At 39.7% G+C, this 18,970-nt stretch overlaps 1 protein-coding gene across 5 annotated transcripts in view; it reads right to left on the reverse strand.

Annotated features, from left to right (window-relative positions):
• Positions 1 to 14,165, reverse strand: part of LOC132392508 (sodium-driven chloride bicarbonate exchanger-like) — a 274,073-nt gene extending 259,908 nt beyond the window's left edge. For 4 of the 5 annotated variants that reach the window (XR_009511566.1, XM_059966455.1, XM_059966453.1 and 1 more), the window contains exon 1: positions 14,074 to 14,165. Coding sequence is in view for 3 of the 5 variants with exons in the window: in XM_059966455.1 (XP_059822438.1) it covers positions 14,074 to 14,121 (48 nt within the window). In the remaining 2 variants the exon portion in view is untranslated. The remainder of the gene's footprint in view (positions 1 to 14,073) is intronic. The other variant, XM_059966454.1, reaches the window with a different exon arrangement.
• Between the last annotated feature and the right edge of the window lie 4,805 nt (positions 14,166 to 18,970).

The following is an 18,970-nucleotide window of genomic DNA, read 5'->3' on the forward strand; positions in this document are numbered from 1 at the left end:
AAGCACATGCATGGCATACGTCATTATGCCCCCACATTATATGTGCGTCTTCACACAAGAGTAAAAACAAAACTAAGACAGATTCTTCTGAGCTCCTGTCTTTTTGCTTTCAATCAGTTTTGGAGTTACAAAACATAACAGCAGCGACAAAGAAGTATTAAACAATCCCGAGACAGCTACCTACCTGTTGAAGTGCAGCAAGATGTTCCTGTTTTTAAAAAAAGAGGAAAAAGGCAGAAAATTGACATTCACAGGTTCATACATACAGTGGCATGCAAAGGTTTGGGCACCCCAGTCAAAATTTCCGATACTGTGAATAGCTAAGCAAGTAAAAGATGACCTGATTTCCAAAAGGCATAATGTTAAAGATGACACATTTCTTTAATATTTTAAGCAAGATTACTTTTTTATTTCCATCTTTTATACTTTCAAAATAACAAAAGGGCCCAAAGCAATAGTTTGGGCACCTGCATACTTAGTGACACTCCCTTTAAGTATCACAGCTTATGAAAGCTTTATTTAGCCAGCCAAGAGTCTTTCAATTCTTGTTTGGGTGATTTTCACCCACTCTTCCTTGGGAAAGGATTCTAGTTCGGTGAGATTCTTAGGCCGTCTTGCATGCACTGCTTCTTTTGAGGTCTATCCACAGATTTTCAATGATGTTTAGGTCAGGGGACTGTGAGGGCCATGGCAAAACCTTCAGCTTGTGCCTCTTGAGGTAGTCAAGGTATTGTGGATTTTGAGGTGAGTTTAGGATCATTATCCTGTTGTAGAAGTCATCCTCTTTTCATCTTCAGCTTTTTTAGACAGTGTGATGTTTGCTTCCAGAATTTGCTGGTATTTAATTAAATTCATTTTTCCCTCGATCAGTAAAATGTTCCCTGTGTCAATGGCTGCAACACAAGCCCAAAGTATGATTGATCCACCCCCGTACTTAACAGTTGGAGGGGAGTTCTTTTCATGAAATTCTGCACCCTTTTTTCTCCAAACATACCTTTGCTCATTGCAGCCAAGAAGTTCTATTTTAACTTCATCAGTCCACAGGACTTGTTTCCAAAATGCTTGTTTAGATGTTCCTTTGCAAACTTCTGACACTGAATTTTGTGGTGAAGATGCAGGAAAGGTTTTCTTCTGATGACTCTTCCATGAAGGTCATATTTGTGCAGGTGTCGCTGCACAGTAGAACAGTGCACCTCCACTCCACAGTCTGCTAAATCTTCCTGAAGGTCTTTTGCAGTCAAACGGGAGTTTTGATTTGCCTTTCTAGCAATCCTACGAGCAGTTCTCCCGGGAAGTTTTCTTGGTCTTCCAGACCTCAACTGTTCCTGTTAACAGCCATTTCTTAATTACATTACGAACTGAGGAAACAGCTACTTGAAAATGCTTTGCTATCTTCTTATAGCCTTCTCCTGTTTTGTGGGCATCATTTATTTTAATTTTCAGATGCTAGGCAGCTGCTTAGAGGAGCCCGTGGTTGCTGATTGTTGGGACAGGGTTTGAGGAGTCAGGTTATTTATAAAGCTTTGAAATTTGCATCTCCTGGCCTTTCCTAACAATGACTGAACAAACCATAGCCCTAACAAGCTAATTAAGGTCTGAGACCTTGGTAAAGGTATCCGAGAGCTCAAATCTCTTGGGGTGCCCAAACTTTTGCATGGTGCTCCTTTCCTTTTTCTCCACGCTAAATTGTACAAAACAAAAATAATACACTAATCTTACTTAAAATGTTGAAAAGAATGTTTCATCTTTAACTTAATGACTTTTGGAAATCAGTTCATCTTCTACTCACTTAACTATTCTCAGTAACAGAAATTTTGACCAGAGGTGCCAAACTTTTGCATGCCACTGTAGCAGGTACTGGGGATAATAATCAAATTTTTTTTAAAAAAGCAGAAATGGCTCATTATATCTGAAAGATAAACATGCTCAACTGCACTTGCACATTGAGCAAATTTGAGCCAACCTAATGAATGGTCTAGGTCCGAAACGTAAACTGTTTACTCTTTTCCATAGATGCTGCCTTGCCTGCTGAGTTCCTCCAGCATTTTGTCTGTGTTTCTTATATCATGCCTCTGGTTTGTGTGACCATACTACAACTTTTTAATTTAGTCTCTTTTGAGGCTCTGAGCTTTCTCTGTAAAACCCAGCATATATTGTCCATCCCAAATTTCTCTTGAAAAGGTGGTTCTGAGCTACCCTAGTAAGGCTCTGAAAACCTGTGCCAACCAACTAACAGAAGTATTCAAGGACATTTTTAACCTCTCACTGTTACGGGTGGAAGTTCTCACTTCCTTCATAAAGACGCTAATTATACCTGTGCCTAAGAAGAATAATGTGGGCTGCCTTAATGCCTATTGCCCAGTAGCACTCACTTCCACAGTGATGAAATGCTTTGAGAGGTTGGTCATGACTAGACTGAACTCCTGCCTCAGCAAGGATCTGAACCCACTGCAATTTGCTTATCGCCACAATAAGTCAATGGCAGACACAATTTCAATGTCTCCCTACACGGCTTTAGACCACCTGGACAACACAAACATCTATGACCAGCATCCTGACATTGACTATAGCTCAGCATTTAATACCATCATTCCCACTGTCCTGATTGAGAAGTTGCAGAACCTGGGCCTCTTCACCTCCCTCTGCAATTGGATCCTCGACTTCCTAACCTGAAGACCATAATCTGTGCGGATTAGTGATAACATATCCTCCTCACTGACAATCAATACTGGTGCACCTCAGGGATGTGTACTTAGCACATTGCTCTATTCTCTACATACACTTGACTGTGTGGCTAGGCATAGCTCAAATACCATCTATAAATTTGCTGACAATACAACCATTGTTGGTAGGATCTCAGGTGGTGACGAGAGGGCATACAGGAGTGAGATATGCCAGCTAGTAGAGTGTTGCCACAGCAACAACCTGGCACTCAACATCAGTAACCCGAAAGAGCTGAATGGGGACTTCAGGAAGGGTAAGACAAAGGAACACATGCCAATCCTCAGCGGGATCAGAAGTGGAGAGAGTGAGCAGCTTCAAGTTCCTGGGTGTCAAGATCTCTGAGGATCTAACCTGGTACCAACATATCGAAGTAGTTATAAATTATAAGGCAAGACAGTGGCTATACTTTATTAGGAGATTGAAGAGATTTGGAATGCCAACAAATACATTCAAAAACTTCTATAGTTGTACCATGGAGAGCATCCTGACAGGCTGCATCACTGTCTGGTATGGAGGGGCTACTGCACAGGACTGAAAGAAGCTGCAGAAAGCTGTAGGTCTAGTCAGCTCCATCTTGGGTACTACCTACAAAGTACCCAGGACATCTTCTTCTTCAGGTGTCTCAGATAGGCAACATCCATTATTAAGGACCTCCAGCACCCAGCCATGCCCTTTTCTCACTGTTACCATCAGGGAGGAGGTACAGAAGCCTGAAGACAAACACTCAGAGATTCAGGAACAGCTTCTTCCCCTCTGCCATCTGATTTCTAAATGGCCACTGAAGCTTTGGACACTACCTGATTTTTTTTAATATACAGCATTTCTGTTTTTGCACATTTTTAATCTATTAAATATACGTAATTAATGCACTTGTTTATTTTTTTTTCTCTCTGCTAGATTATGTATTGCATTGAACTACTGCTGCTAAGTTTCACGTCACATGCTGATGATAATAAATCTGATTCTGATTCCCATTCCCTCTTTAACCACTGCTATCTTTCTGGTGAAGGTACTCCACAGTGCTACTGCATGGTGATTCCAGGATGTTGACCCAGCAACAAAGAGACAGTGTACATATGGATAATATACAACCAGCAGGCAGTATTTGCCAGTTTGCCCTACAATCTTCTTGCAATAAATGCCGGAGAAGTGGAAATTGCAGTCACACCCCCAGGGAGTAACAACAGTCTATTTTATAGATAGAACATACAGCACTGATGATAGACTGTACTTTGTCTTACTCCCTAAACCTTCACACAACCAAGCTAATTGCTGTTGATATCAAGCTTCTTAAACATTGGAGCTGCACATCTGTACTAATCCAGACAATTGGGGAGAATTCCATTATGCTCCCATCTGTGCATTATAAAGGCTCTGGGTTGTCTGGGTATCTAGTGTCCGATCAACTCTTGCAGCCATTTTAGTTATGTGGCCAGTCCAATTGTGGAACATTGACTGTGATAGCCTCAGTGACAGCAGTCCCACTGAATATATTTTGGATGTGAAGTTGAAGACAAGACTGTGGAAGAGATCAAGAAACCCGGGTACAGAATCTTTATGTTCCTGTTAGGTTGAAAGTAATGGTTAAAAGTTTGAGAGAGCCATGGTTTTCAAGGGATATTGGAAACGTAGTTAGGAAAAAGAGAGATATCTACAATAAATACAGGCAGCATGGAGTAAATAAGGTGCTCGAGGAATATAAGGAATGTAAGAAGAATCTTAAGAAAGAAATTAGAAAAGCTAAAAGAAGATACGAGGTTGCTTTGGCAAGTAAGGTGAAAATAAGTCCAAAGGGTTTCTACAGTTATATTAATAGCAAAAGGATAGTGAGGGATAAAATTGGTCCCTTAGAGAATCAGAATGGACAGCTATGCGTGGAGCCGAAAGAGATGGGGGAATTTTGAACAATTTCTTTTCTTCAGTATTCACTAAGGAGAAGGATATTGAATTGTGTAAGGTAAGGGAAACAAGAAGTTATGGAAACTATGACGATTAAAGAGGAGGAAGTACTGGTGCTTTTAAGGAATATTAAAGTGGATAAATCTCCAGGTCCTGACAGAATATTCCCTATGACCTTGAGGGAGGTTAGTGTAGAAATAGCAGGGGCTCCGACAAAATTATTTCAAATGTCATTAGAAATGGGGATGGTGCCAAAGGATTGGCGTATTGCTCATGTGGTTCCATTGTTTAAAAAGGGTTCTAAGAGTAAACCTAGCAATTATAGGCCTGTCAATTTGACGTCAGTGGTGGGTGAATTAATGGAAAGTATTCTTAGAGATGGTATATATAATTATCTGGATAGACAGGGTCTTAATAGGAGCAGTCAACATGGATTTGTGCATGGAAGGTCATCTTTGACAAATCTTATTGAATTTTTTGAAGAGGTTACTAGGAAAGTTGACGAGGGTAAAGCAGTGGATGTTGTCTATACGGACTACAGTAAGGCCTTTGACAAGGTTCCGCACGGAAGGTTAAATCATTAGGTATTAATATTGAGGTAGTAAAATGGATTCAACAGTGGCTGGATGGGAGATGCCAGACAGTAGTGGTGTATAACTGTTTGTCAGGTTGGATGCCGGTGACTAGTGGTGTGCCTCAGGGATCTGTACTGGGTCCAATGTTGTTTGTCATATACATTAATAATCTGGATGATGAGGTGGTAAATTGGATTAGTAAGTATGCAGATAATACTGTTGGTGGCGTTGTGGATAATGAAGTAGGTTTTCAAAGTTTGCAGAGAGATTTAGGCCAGTTAGAAGAGTTGGCTGAGCGATAGCAGATGGAGTTTAATGCTGATAAGTGTGAGGTGCTACATTTTGGTAGGAATAATCCAAATAGGACATACATGGTAAATGGTAGGGCACTGAAGAATGCAGTAGAACAGAGTGACCTAGGAATAATGGTGCATAGTTCCCTGAAGGTGGAATCTCATGTGGATAGGGTGGTGAAGAAAGCTTTTGGTATGCTGGCCTCTATAAATCAGAGCATTGAGTATAGGAGTTGGGATGTAATGTTAAAATTGTACAAGGCATTGGTAAGGCCAAGTTTGGAGTATTATGTGCAGTTCTGGTCACCAAATTATAGGAAAGATGTCAGCAAAATAGAGAGTACAGAGATTTACTAGAATGTTACCTGGGTTTCAGCATCTAAGTTACAGGGAAAGATTGAACAAGTTAGGTCTTTATTCTTTAGAGCGTGGAAGGTTGAAAGGGAACTTGATAGAGGTATTCAAAATTATGAGGGGGGTAGATAGAATTGACGTGGATAGGCTTTTTCCATTGAGAGTAGGAGAGATTCAAACAAGAGGACATGAGTTGAGAGTTAGGGAGCAAAAGTTTAAGGGTAACACGAGGGGGAATTTCTTTACTCAGAGGGTGGTAGCTGTGTGGAATGAGCTTCCAGTAGAAGTGGTAGAGGCAGGTTCGGTATTGTCATTTAAAGTAAAATCGGATAGGTATATGGACAGGAAAGGAGTGGAGGGTTATGGGCTGAATGCGGGTCAGTGGGACTAGGTGAGAGTAGGCGTTCGGCACGGACTAGAAGGGCCAAGATGGCCTGGTTCCGTGCTGTGATTGTTATATGGTTATACTTAGTGAATGGCAGAGCGGGCTAAAAGGAAATGCTTGCTTTTTGCTACTCCTATTTCTTACTACTAGTCTGCAGCCCTAAAAAGTTCTATCCTGCTGTCAGGAATTCTTCAGTTAACTCATATTAATGCCTACAACATATCAATTATTTCAGAAGCTCAGAGTTAGCTTTCTACTATTTAAAGGGCTGAAACAACTATTTGCTAAGAAACAGAACCATCAAAATTTAAGCACACTGAGAACAATTTTTGTTTTCTTTCAGCAGTACGTGTTAAAATATGCCAGAAAATTAAAACACTTCAGTTGCATAACTACATGTAGCACAAGATTTAAAAATAATTTTAAGGTTAAATGAATTGCAGATAATTATAACATTGCTAAAAGAAAATGAACAATAATTTCATTTAAAAATAAATAATGTTTTCAAACAGCAATTTCTTGGCAATGTAAACCTTTGCTGTGCGATTATTAAAATTTTGAATTGAACTCCAATTATTACGGAGCCAATTTATAAAAACCACAACTCAAAGAACAGAATAATCCAGTTAATCCAACTCAAACAAGTGCAGGCAGTACAAGATCAAAAGTTGGCACATTTACAATACTCACCCACATGGCAATACAAACCTTTAATTCAGACGTAATTAATTTGTGGGTTTTGCTGGGTACTCATTTTCAAGATTTTACCCTCATTACACTGCACTTTCTTTTGCTGAGGCATTAACTCACATTAGTTTAAGAGGCAACTCGTGCTTCCATACTTATCACAAGAGTCCTTTATCCATGGGTACAATTAGATCTTAACTGCTAGCGAGAACAGGGATGAGATGTTTGAAGGAAAAAATGCAATTATGAAAAGATTTTGCAATAATCATCACGTGACATGTGGTATAACGTGGGTAATCATGGTCTAGCCATGACTATGAATGTTCTTGGCAAAATTTTCTGCAGGATGGTTTGTCTTCGTTGGGCAATGTCTTTACAAGATGGGTGACCCTCAGCCATTACCAACACTCTTCAGGGATTGTCTGCCTGGCGTCACTGGTCACATAACCAGGACTTGTGATGTGCACCAGCTGCTCATACAACCATCCACCACCTCCGCCCATAGCTTCATGTGACCCTGATCAGGAAAGCCAAGCCGGTGCTACACTTTACTCAAGGGTGACCCGCAGGCCAGCGGAGGGAAAGAGGGCCTTACACCTCCTTTGTTAGAGGCACATCTCCACCCCACCACCCATTCTGCAATAATACCATGTTTAAAATCTATAAATTTCCTACCTCATTTACATAAGGAGCTTTTGGAGTTTAAGGCATTTTAAAATCAAGTATAGAAAATGGTAGTGTATTCTGGGGAATTTAAATGATACAAGGATATGTGTATTTCTTTCCTATCCCTCCACAAATAGTGGTGAAAACAGTGGAAAATAAGCTCCCTGTACTAGATTCATCACTGCAACCTTAATTCTCTTGACCCTGTTCTCAGTACAGATAATGCACCCTTTCTAGCTCCAGTCCTTTAAACTGCAATGCAAGATATTTTAGTGGGACATTGTTACCCAAGAAAGGCACACAAATCAGATCAGTTGAACAGTAGAAACCAAGATCTTAGCTACAAAATATTCTCTTCCTTAAAAAAAAGTTTAATTTCAAAAGAGTGCTACTTTGTAAAAATAGCATGACTCGTGTATCTAAATGATAATCACTTGATGGCTCCAACATCCAACAGCATGAAGTTTTAAGCTGTTGGTCATGGAATTCAGCAGTTCCAGCCTCATGGACCCACTAAAATTCATGGTGGATGCCCTCTTCCTGGCCCTATATCCAAGCAAGTCTCCTATTTATTGCCAACTGCAGCACCTTCAATAGCAAACTTATCTCCAAATCCCAATTTGCAACTGTATCTTTGACATCCTGACCAACAGTCCACAAACCTCCACCACTACCCTCAGCACTGTGTCCCACAAGGCAGCGTCCTGAGCCCCCTACTCAACTCCATACTAACTCAAGGCTGTGTGCGCAGATTCTAACTCCATCTACGCGTTTACAGATAACAGCAACGTAGTGGGTCTATACTTAGTTAACACAAGATGCAGAACACAGAGGATATGGAGAGCCTAGTAACATGGTATCATGGCCACATTCCCTCAGCAAAACAAAAGAGCTGGTCATTGACTTCAGGAAGCAGAGCAGAGCACACATCCCTGTAGGCATCAATGGTGCCAAGGTAATCATGATTGAGGGCTTTAAATTCATAGGTGTAAACATCACCAATAGATTGTCTGCTCCAACCACACAGAGGCCTTGGCAAAATAAGTCCATTGGCACCTCTACTTCCTTAAAAGGCAAAGGAAATTCAGCTTGAAAAAACATACAATGATCAAGAGCAACTTGTATCCCACTGTTAGAAGATAGTTGAACAGGCATCCTGTACAATAAAGACAATCCCTTTACCTCATCATGACCCTTGCCTACTATCTACTGAACTGGATGTTCTATTTAACAATAAAACTGTATCCTGGAGTCAGCTGTTTCATTTCTCTTGTATTTCCACAACTCACTAAGTTCACCAGGCAACCAATCAGCAATGAGATTTTCCCCCTACATCACAATTGAGTTTCCGTAACAACGACCAATCAGACAATTGATAAGAATATAAAGACACCACCATCAACAGCGCACAGGTGATGTCTCCTCGCATAGTGAAGAAACATTTGCAAATGGAATGCCTGGATCGGGGAACAACTCAACCCAACCATCAATCATCCCAGCTGCATATTTGCTGAATTATTTCCACCTCAATATACTGTGGTGAACTACATATACCTGTCTGGACACGCCCCCTGCTGACTGCTCCTGTAGCTCCTCCCACAGACCCCTGTATAAAGGCGATCAAGGCCTGAGCCCGGCCTCTGTCTCCAGGATGTAGTATGGTGGTCACTCACTGCTTGTTCTTCTTCAATAAAAGCCAATATCTTGCCTTTACGTCTCAGAGTAAGTTATTGATGGTGCATCATATACATATGTGAAATCTGTATAGTCAACATGCAAAGCAAAGTTCTTCCACTGTATCACAGCACGTGACAATAACAAACCAGTTCCAGTCACGATCCGCTACAGAAATTAGTAAAGTTATCAATTCTCTTCCTGTGTATAATATCAGAGGCGGTCATTCTTACCCCCAAATAAAACATAGTTATGCGCTGCTTTGGCTGCAAAGATCTTCTAAATCTTAAATCCTGACCACACATCACCACATTCCAACATGCTCTGATCACTGAATCATCCTACAATGTACGCTATCACACCCCCTGGAGGTATGATATGGAATTTGCAAGCCTCCTGGAAACTGACCCTTCTGTAACATTCTCCTTTCATCAGGGAACCAAAGCCAAAGGATGTTTGATACATCTGGAGATCATTGGCGAAAAGAAAATTTGAAATAAGGAGTCAAAGGTAGGAATCATTGCTTCCGCTTTTTACACCATTATTTGTGGAGAGATAGCAAGAAAAATATCCTCTTATACGATTTGTATTTGTCAGATATACTAGCATTTTCTATGCATAATTCTTTAGAATAAAAGTACACACTTTGGGGAGGCATCCCTATCCCCTCCATGATTGCATTTTCTTAAACTTCTGTCCCATTAAATCTGTTATTTTTACACATATAACAGTTGTTAAGAATACTTCAGCCCACAATGACAAATTACTTGCATCCATTCAAGTACTATTACATTCCTCAATCCTCAGACTCTGTTGACCTCATGACCCACTTTTTCCACTTAGTCTAAATGACATCTTTATACTGCAATCCTATCTTGCATTAAAGATCTTCATAAGAACTTGTGCAAAGATTATTACCATAAAGGCTGGTTTTCTGCCTCAGTGGTAATAAAACTTGTAAATTTTACTGCCAAAGACTTATTTCTTTTCAAATAGCTTTATCCATCCCATCTAAGCATGTAAAAGGCACCATTTAAAAGTACAATACAATCTTGAAACAGAGGATTTATAGATTGTGCCATTTATAACAGATGAGGAATCAAGCTCAGAAGTCACAACAATAACTTCAAACATAAAGCCCAAAGGATTACATACAAGCAGTAAGGGACAGGGAATCAGAAACATAGTTTCTCCCCCCCCCCACCATGTTAGAGGAGTACCTTGGAGAAATTCCCTTAAAAACAGCACTAGAGAAATATTAGAACAACCTCTCCCTGCATTTGTAACATACAGACATACCTCCAAGCAAAAGCAATATAACAATTCAAAAGATATTCCTAGAATTGATGAACCGGAGTTGGTAAAATAAAGATCCATTAAATCTCAATGGAATTGTTATTTTGATAGTATGCTTTTGTTATGCATTTCAACATTGGAAGAATGCACAAGTCACCAGAAATTACACATTTATGATCAAAAAAACACTCAAATTTAGTGACCAGACAACTTAGAATTTTACCATGATCAAAATAAGTTTATTTTAGATACTGGTGATCAAGTAGGTAATCACTTACATATATTTAGTTAAATACCCAACCAAACTGAACAAGTTCTATGGAAATGAATCTATCCAATGTGCTTTATAAAGTACTATTCAAAGGGCTTTGGTTATTAAATTATCTACTGAATGTTCTGGAGTCAGAACACGAGGTTGCTGTAATCAGAGTTATGTACTGAGAATAAAAGACTATGTACAGAGTTAAAAATTTCATGCAAGTTGTATTCTTCAGTCCAAAGAAGAATATTCAAATTCTGGTATTGACTGCAAAGAAGGTCTATCAAACATTACAAGGGAATCTTAATCAGCTAGGTAACTGGCCTGAAGAAAAGGAAATGAGATTTCATTGAGGTAAGTGCGAGGTCCTGGATTTTGGAAAGTCAGTGGGACTTTCACAGTAAGTGTGATTGGGAGTGTTGTTGAACAGATGGACCTTGGAGCTCAGCTCCATGGTTTACTGAGAGTGGAATTACTGGTAGAAAGGATGATGAAGATGGATTGTGGCACATTGGCCTTCATCAGCTAGGGCACTGAGTTGGGGGTTATGTTGTTCAGTTCTACAAAATGCCTGTGAGGCTCACTTGAAGTACGGGTACAGTATACAATTTTGGTAACTATGCTATCAGAAAGATGTTATTAAGCTGGAAAGAGTGCAGAAAATTTTGCCAAGATCTCATCAGGATTTGAGGAACTGAGTTATAGAGACAGGCTAAGTCTTTCTTCCCATTCCCTGGAAAATAGGTAATCGAAAAGACCTGATAAAGATAAACTCCTAAGAGACAGTCAGTGTGAATGAATTCAATCTTTCCTTCAGGAATCAAGAACTAAAGGGCATAGGTTTGAGATGAGAGGGGCAAGATTTAATAGGAGGTTGAGGGACAACTTTTACACACAAATAGTACATATATCGGAGCTGTCTGAGGAAATGTTTGAATGTTTATTTGCTCATTCACTTATTTAGAGATACAGCGCAGTAACACGCCCAAAGAGCCCACACCATCCATTACACCCATGTGACCAATTCGGAATGTGGAGGAAACCAGAGCACCTGGAGGAAACCCATGTGGTCATGGGGCGAATGTACAAACTCCTTACAGACAGCAACAGGAATTAAAACACAGTTGCAGGCATCATAATAGTGTTATGCTATAACAGAGCTGCCAAAGTAGAACAACTTTTAGAAAATTGTTGGACAGGTATGTGACATGAAAGTATTTTAAAGGTTTATAAAAATATGGGACAAACATAGGATAGGTATCTGACTGGCATGAACCAGCTAAGCCAAAGGGCCTGTTTCTATGCTGTAAAACTCCATAATGAAGACACTAATCAAGCAGACATCAAGATAATTTGTGCTATTTATCCAAAATGTTATTGCTTCTTTTATTAATAAAATGTAAAAGTGGTTATATGTTTTGCAAAAAGCCAGACATAAACTGATTTTTCTCTTCTAAAATATGTTAGATTATGAGATTAAATGAACCAGGTATGATCTACACAACAAATTTCACTACATATGCCAGCAATTATTAAACTGATTCATGTTAATACAAAATAAAGTTGGCTGAAGGGGAAACTTGAACATTAACTCACAAGGTAACAGTACATCTGATAAACCCAAATCAATTAATATCTTAACAAAGATAGTTTATTTATCTTACTGTACAAAATTACTATTATTCTTACACCAGAAGTTAAAATGGCTACCTGATCACTTTATCAATTCAATTTTGACTAACGCTCCAGATTTACCTATTTAAAGATTCAAAATGATTAATTCAAATCCCCATATACATTTCTAATTTTACAGAAACTTAAATTTAGCATCTTGTAGGTCAAGACATATTTTAAATTAAATAGACATCTGATTTATTTTAAAATCCATTGTTTATTTCAAATGCTTGTTACAAAACTTATAATAATTTGTTTTCACGTGCGCATCAAGGCAGAGAGAAAAAGTTATATTGCATTTTATGCAATCTTGGCCATGCATAAGATTATAAGGTTAATGTGAGTACTTTATAAATAGTGTTGCTTGGGAAAAAAAAACATTAGCAAGTGTTTACGTAACAAGCTCCCATGAAAGTGTATTACAATCAGGATCAGTTTTTTTTTAAAGTACTGTTTTAAGGGCAAATATTGGCGATAATGTTCTCTTTGAAATAATGTCAAGGGATTTGTCGGCTAAGTTTATATATTTTTAGATAAGTGATTAATCCAAAAAGACACCTCAACAGAGCTGTACTCTCCTAGGTTGCCACTGCACGTGGTAATCTGGGTTATTGTACAAGACTTGAGTGGATATTGAGCACGCAACCTTCTGCGTCGACAGAAAGAGTGTCACGTATGACATCAAGTTTAATAAATGACTTGTAGTATTTAAGCTCGTAAGAAAATCGAGCATCAAAGTATCGCAATAATGAAAAACAATTTATAAGTAAATCTTTCTCAGCAATTCCAAGTTTAAATAGGAAATGGGAATCAAGAAAACTATGTACAAGGACCAAGATAAATTAACCATGAAAATAAATTAACCATGAAATTGTTTTCTTTATGTTAAAAACTTTTCAAAAGGCTCACTACAAAACCCTTAAGGGCATACTTAACGTGACGATTCACTTGCGAGACTCAATATTCTCATGTAATCGCATCGGAAATATGTCATTCCACGTTAATTGTCAACAAAAATTAACCAAGCAGGTTTACGAGCCCTAACCTGCTTGCAACTGTTTGTTTCACAGTCTATCGCCGCGTCAAGTCCTCTTCTGAGTTTTTTCCACCGTTAGAAGACTTGCGTCCTCACAATGTCTCGACCCTTACCTTGGCAAATTTTCCACTTCATGAAAAAGGCAGGTGGCCATTCACAATTCAGCGGGCTATATTCCGCATTCATGACTCATGCCACTGCCGTGAACTTTAATATCTATCTATATTTGCATAGGGTCATAAAGATGCTATTTTTTTTGCGCGCACAATGAATGCCTCGAGCATTCTGCCGGGTCGGGTGGAATAATTTTAAATCTATGTTGCGGAAAAAAAACGCATGGTACCAAAACAAAAAAAAAACTAATTATTTATAACAATTTACATCAGTACGATACGCAAACCACTACCAAAAAAAAACCTGTCCCCCCGGCACCCTGCTCCGAAGAGATAAACATCACCTCTAGACCTACGAAGGTAAAGAAATTACTGCAAATGTATTTTCAATAACTGAAAATGTATTTTAACTGTGCAGAAGATATAATGAAGAATTACCGTTGGTAATAATGGCTCCATTTGGGCTCCTTGCTCCTTGGTATCCATGCCTATTCCACGCAGATACCTAACTCCAACCTCTCCGTACAGTCTCGCTGCTTGATATTCGTATCAGGTAACACGGACGCGAGCGGCCAATCATACAGCGACCGCGTGCCCGCGCCCCAAAGCCTCGGCCAATGGAAAAAGCGGAGGCGATTTTTCGACCAATGATCTCGCAGCGGCGAGGGCGAACGCGCAGGATTATTGGACTTGTAGTTGGGATGTCGGTCCTTCTGGCCGGCTCGGCCGCGCGCTTCACGGTTCCGCGAGCAGCGGATGGGAACGACGATCTGTCCTCATTTCTGATGTGTTTGTAATTTAATCCCTCGGCATTTTTATCTGATATTTTTCAGACCAAACTGAAATTGAGGTTTGGGTGGAATACATATGCTGGGATGAAAAGGTGCAGTTGCACCTCGAGAATTTCTCTTATCACCAGTTAGAGGTCATCAATGACAATCTGGATAAAATGAGAAAGAGAAATGCCGGCGAGATGTGACTCAAGGCAGCCCTCATCGGGAGAAGGCTTCACAGGAAAGAAAAGTAACTGCACGTATTTATGCTCCCGTGTATATATGCCACGGGAACAGCAATAAACACGACAAACATGCCAAACAGCGGGCATATGCGAGTGTTTTCCTAATACCTTGAGGTCGAGTTGAAATCAGACATATGTGTACGTTACATCATTATCTGGAGAAGGAGATCTGAATGGATTTCCAGTCGGATGCATAAACTATTTGAGTTGACAGAAGCTGAGTGAGCCACCTCAGAAAAAAAATGTCGCGAAATCCATTCGATATTTTAATTTCCTTAACCTACACATTAAAGGAGAAAAAGTCCGAACCGATTGTTTCTCGATCCGGATCCCAGCTTCTGCGGTCTCTTGAGTGTGCAGATCTCAAAGGTTTGTGCTTTAAATCGAGCTACTGGAAGAGCTGTAAAAATGTTCTGGGGAAAATACACTGGCCACTGCAGCGCGGTGCAGCCCACGACACAATCATTAAAATAGCATATTTCGGCGTGAATGTTGTTTCGCCGTACCACGCATCAGCAGTCCGGATAGGTACATAACAATCCAACAGCAATTTACAGCTGTCGTTAATGTGGTCAAACTTTCCAAGGTGCTTATTCAGTCAAACAAAATTGACTTTAAGGCACTAGGACAAATAACAGAAACTCAGTCAAAATAAATGCGGCTGTTTTTGGGGTCAGGGGTACCTGAGTCGGGTCGATTAAATTCTGGAATGGATAGAAGGCCAGAATTAAAGGACTGCAAATATCTTGAAGGATTAGAAATCTGGCAGAATGAAGAGTTAAAACATTTGAAGTCCAGGATGCAAGTTCAAGTTGAAACTTCACGGTAAATTTATTATCAAAACACACGTGTGTCACCATGCATGATTTTCTTGCGGGCATTCACAGTAGAACAAAGAAGTACAACTGAATCAAACTTCACACAAAGACTGACAAGCAAGGAATGTGCAAAAGAAGACAAATGCTAATATAAAAAATGAATAATGCTGAGAACGTGAGAATAAGTCAATCAAGGAAACACAGGTGGGGTAGAAGAGGGGACTAGCAAAAAAAGGCATTGAAATAATCAAGTCCTTATCTTTCAAAAGAATCAATAAGAGAATTGGCTGCTATTGAGGAGATGGGCAGTGTTCAGCAGTAACAGAGGGGGAAGTAGGCAGACTTAGTGAATGCATATTATGAGATACAAAATTCAATTCAGGGTAAGCTTATGAACAGGTTGTTCCAAATCAATGTTAAACCAAGGTAAGAAGTGGCCAGGTACAGACACTGTGACTTGGACAATAGACAACATTATTGCTCATCCCTAAATATTGCCATGATTTGCTTCTCACCTACTATTGCATGTAAAACAAGCAATATGACAATTTAGAGACAGCCGGGGAGGAATGTCAAGAGAAAGCATGATGTGCTAAATGCTGAATATAACCATTAAACCAGTGGAATCAGATGCTGTATGGCATTGTGGGCCAACATACACCAGATTGTTTTAATGAATTTGAACATTATTTTCATATTTACAGTTTCTTGTGATGCAGAAGGAGGCTATTTGGCCAACCTCATCAATGCTGGCATTCAAAGGAATCCTATCACCAATGTTCCCTCTTTTTTTACATTGCTTCAAGCAGGAAAATTTTACAGGATTTGAAAACTATGCGACACATTAAATGTGCTCTTTTTTGACATATGCAAACTATGAATAATTCGAATGAAAGCTGAAAAATCACATATGTTTAATATTATTTATATTAGTTGAAGAGTATAATGAAATACAGTCTGACAGAGAAAAGTTCTTACATTTTGTAAACTTTTTCTAGCTGTGTCCAACTCCAGCTATGTGCGAGGGAGTATCTCAGTTACTGCTTGGCCACGCACCCACGCAGCTTCAAGGGAAAAGAGCCCATCACCACAACTCTACATTGATTCATTGTAACCTGTTCTCCACCATTGATTCTTCACCTATTCACCACCTTGATTTTCCTTGCATCCTCCTGCAACAGAGGTAATATATTAACTTGCTGGCCCTTGGATTGTGTCCATAAACCAGAACACCCAGGAGTAATCCATACATCACAGGGAGAACATGCAAATTTCATTTAGAGTCAGAATCAGGTTTAATACCACTAGCAAATGTTGTGAAACTTGTTAACTTAATGGCAGCCGTAGAATACAATACATGATCAATGTAGGAAAAAAAATTAATTACCATAAGTAATTTATCACCAAAGATTCGGACTGACCCCAGGTTGCTGATATTGTGTTCGCAGTACAACATGCCACACTACTGTGCACCCCTTCCAAATTGGGTGTAAAAAGGCAAAGAAATTCAGTAAAGTATAGCAGTACTTACTCAATAATCAAGTTTTCTCTGTTTTTTTTACATTGCCAGAGTACCAAACCTGAATCATTATCACTCCTTCCTCAATCATTAATGCTCTCACTTCTATTTCAATGGTTGGGAAAATTGAGTGTCAGGCACAAAATCTACATGAATACTTCTTTGTGTGCCACCTTCAGGGCAAAACATTAAATGGAAGAGTTATCTTTCCTTTGCTGAGATTATCAAAAGATTCTATGGCAGTACTTTAAGATAGGGTAATCACAACCCTTGGGTGTCGGGACAGAGATACCTCTCTACCAAAAGAGGTGGAAGGAAATCCTTCCCTCTGCTAGACAGCAGGTCACCCTTGGGCAAGGTGTAGCACCTGCTAAGCCCTCCCAATCAGGGTCACATGAAGCCATGGGAGCAGGTGGTGAATGGTCATGTGAGCAGTAGATGCAGATCACAAGTCCTGGTTATGTGACCACTGACACCAGACAGACAGTCTCTGAAGAGTATTGATAACAGCTGGGGTCACCAATCTTGTAAAGACGCAGCCAGAAGAAGGCGATGGCAAACCACTTAGGTAGAAAAATTTGCCAAGAACAAACATGGTCATGAAAAGACCATGGTCGCCCATGTCATTATATATGGCACATAATGAGCCAAGGATACTCTCTCCCGTATCTTGAGCAATATTTATCCTTCCATTGATGTCACTAACAAACATGCTACTTTGTCATTATCACATTGCCTGTGAGGTCTCCCACATTAACATCATCACTTAATTCATTGTAAAGCACTTTGAAAAGAGCTATATAAATGTAGCTTTTTTTTTGCAATATAGAGGTTGCATCTTATGGTAACAAGTGGTTATACACGGATTTCCTGTAATTAAGCTGATGCAAACAGAAATAAATGTCACTTGGAATTTTAGATGCAGGGTCAACTTCTGGCAATTTATAAAATTTGTTTTGTATTTTATCACAAGACAATATTACTGCTACCTTGCATTATTGCCAAAAATATTGTTGCATAGTAATTTTAGTTGTGTTTTAGCTGTAAGAGGCATAGGAACCTGAATGCTGATAAAGACAAAGAGGGTCAAAGCTTGAAATAGAATGAAAATATCAGTCTCTGGCCTCCTCTTGTGCCGTGATGAGGCTGCTCTCAGGGAGGAGGAGCAACACTTCACCAACCTGATGGCATGAAAATCAATTTCTCCTTCTGGTCCCTTCCCTCTTCTTCTGTTCTCCACTCTGGCCTCTAACCTCTTCTCTCTGCCTATCGCCTCCTCCGGTGCCTCTCCTTATTCTCTTTCTCTGCACTTACTCCCTTTACATGGCAAGATGAGTGGTAAGTTTGGAAATTTTGAGTGAAACTGGGAGGCCTGAAAACAAAGCTTGAAGCCTTGTAGAACAATATGGAAGTGAAACCTCCTAGTTTGGACCCACTGAGATCCCAGGTATCTGTGCTCAATTGCTTCTCCCACCACTTCTTAAATGTTACGTGGATTTTCTGGTGTAGTCTGTTTTGTCATATGCTTTTGTTGATATCATTCTGGGGGAACGTTGTCTCATTTTTTAACTGCATTGCACTTGTGGTTTCTAAATGACAATAATCTGAATCTGAATCTGAAATTTTACCTCTTCTATTCATCTGTCAATTGCCTTCCCCTGCTGCACCTCATTCTTCCCGTTTTCCAATGGTCAACTCTGCTTTCCTATCAGATTTCTTCTTTTCCAGCCTTTACCTTTCCCACCCACCTGGCTTCATCCACCTAACACACACACAAAATGCTGGGGGCACTCAGCAGGCCAGGTAGCATCTATAGAAAAGAGTACAGTCGACATTTCAGGCCAAGGCCCTTCAGCAGATTTTCTCTTGTTTTTGATTAGCTTCATCCATCACCTTCTTGTTAGTCCTCCTTCCCCTCCTCCTGCTTTTTATTTTAGGATCTTTCCCCGTCCTTTTCAGTCCAAAGTAGAGTCTCAGCCT

The sequence above is a fragment of the Hypanus sabinus genome, chromosome 4 (genome assembly GCF_030144855.1).
Source record: "Hypanus sabinus isolate sHypSab1 chromosome 4, sHypSab1.hap1, whole genome shotgun sequence".
In the NCBI taxonomy this organism is placed as follows: domain Eukaryota; kingdom Metazoa; phylum Chordata; class Chondrichthyes; order Myliobatiformes; family Dasyatidae; genus Hypanus; species Hypanus sabinus.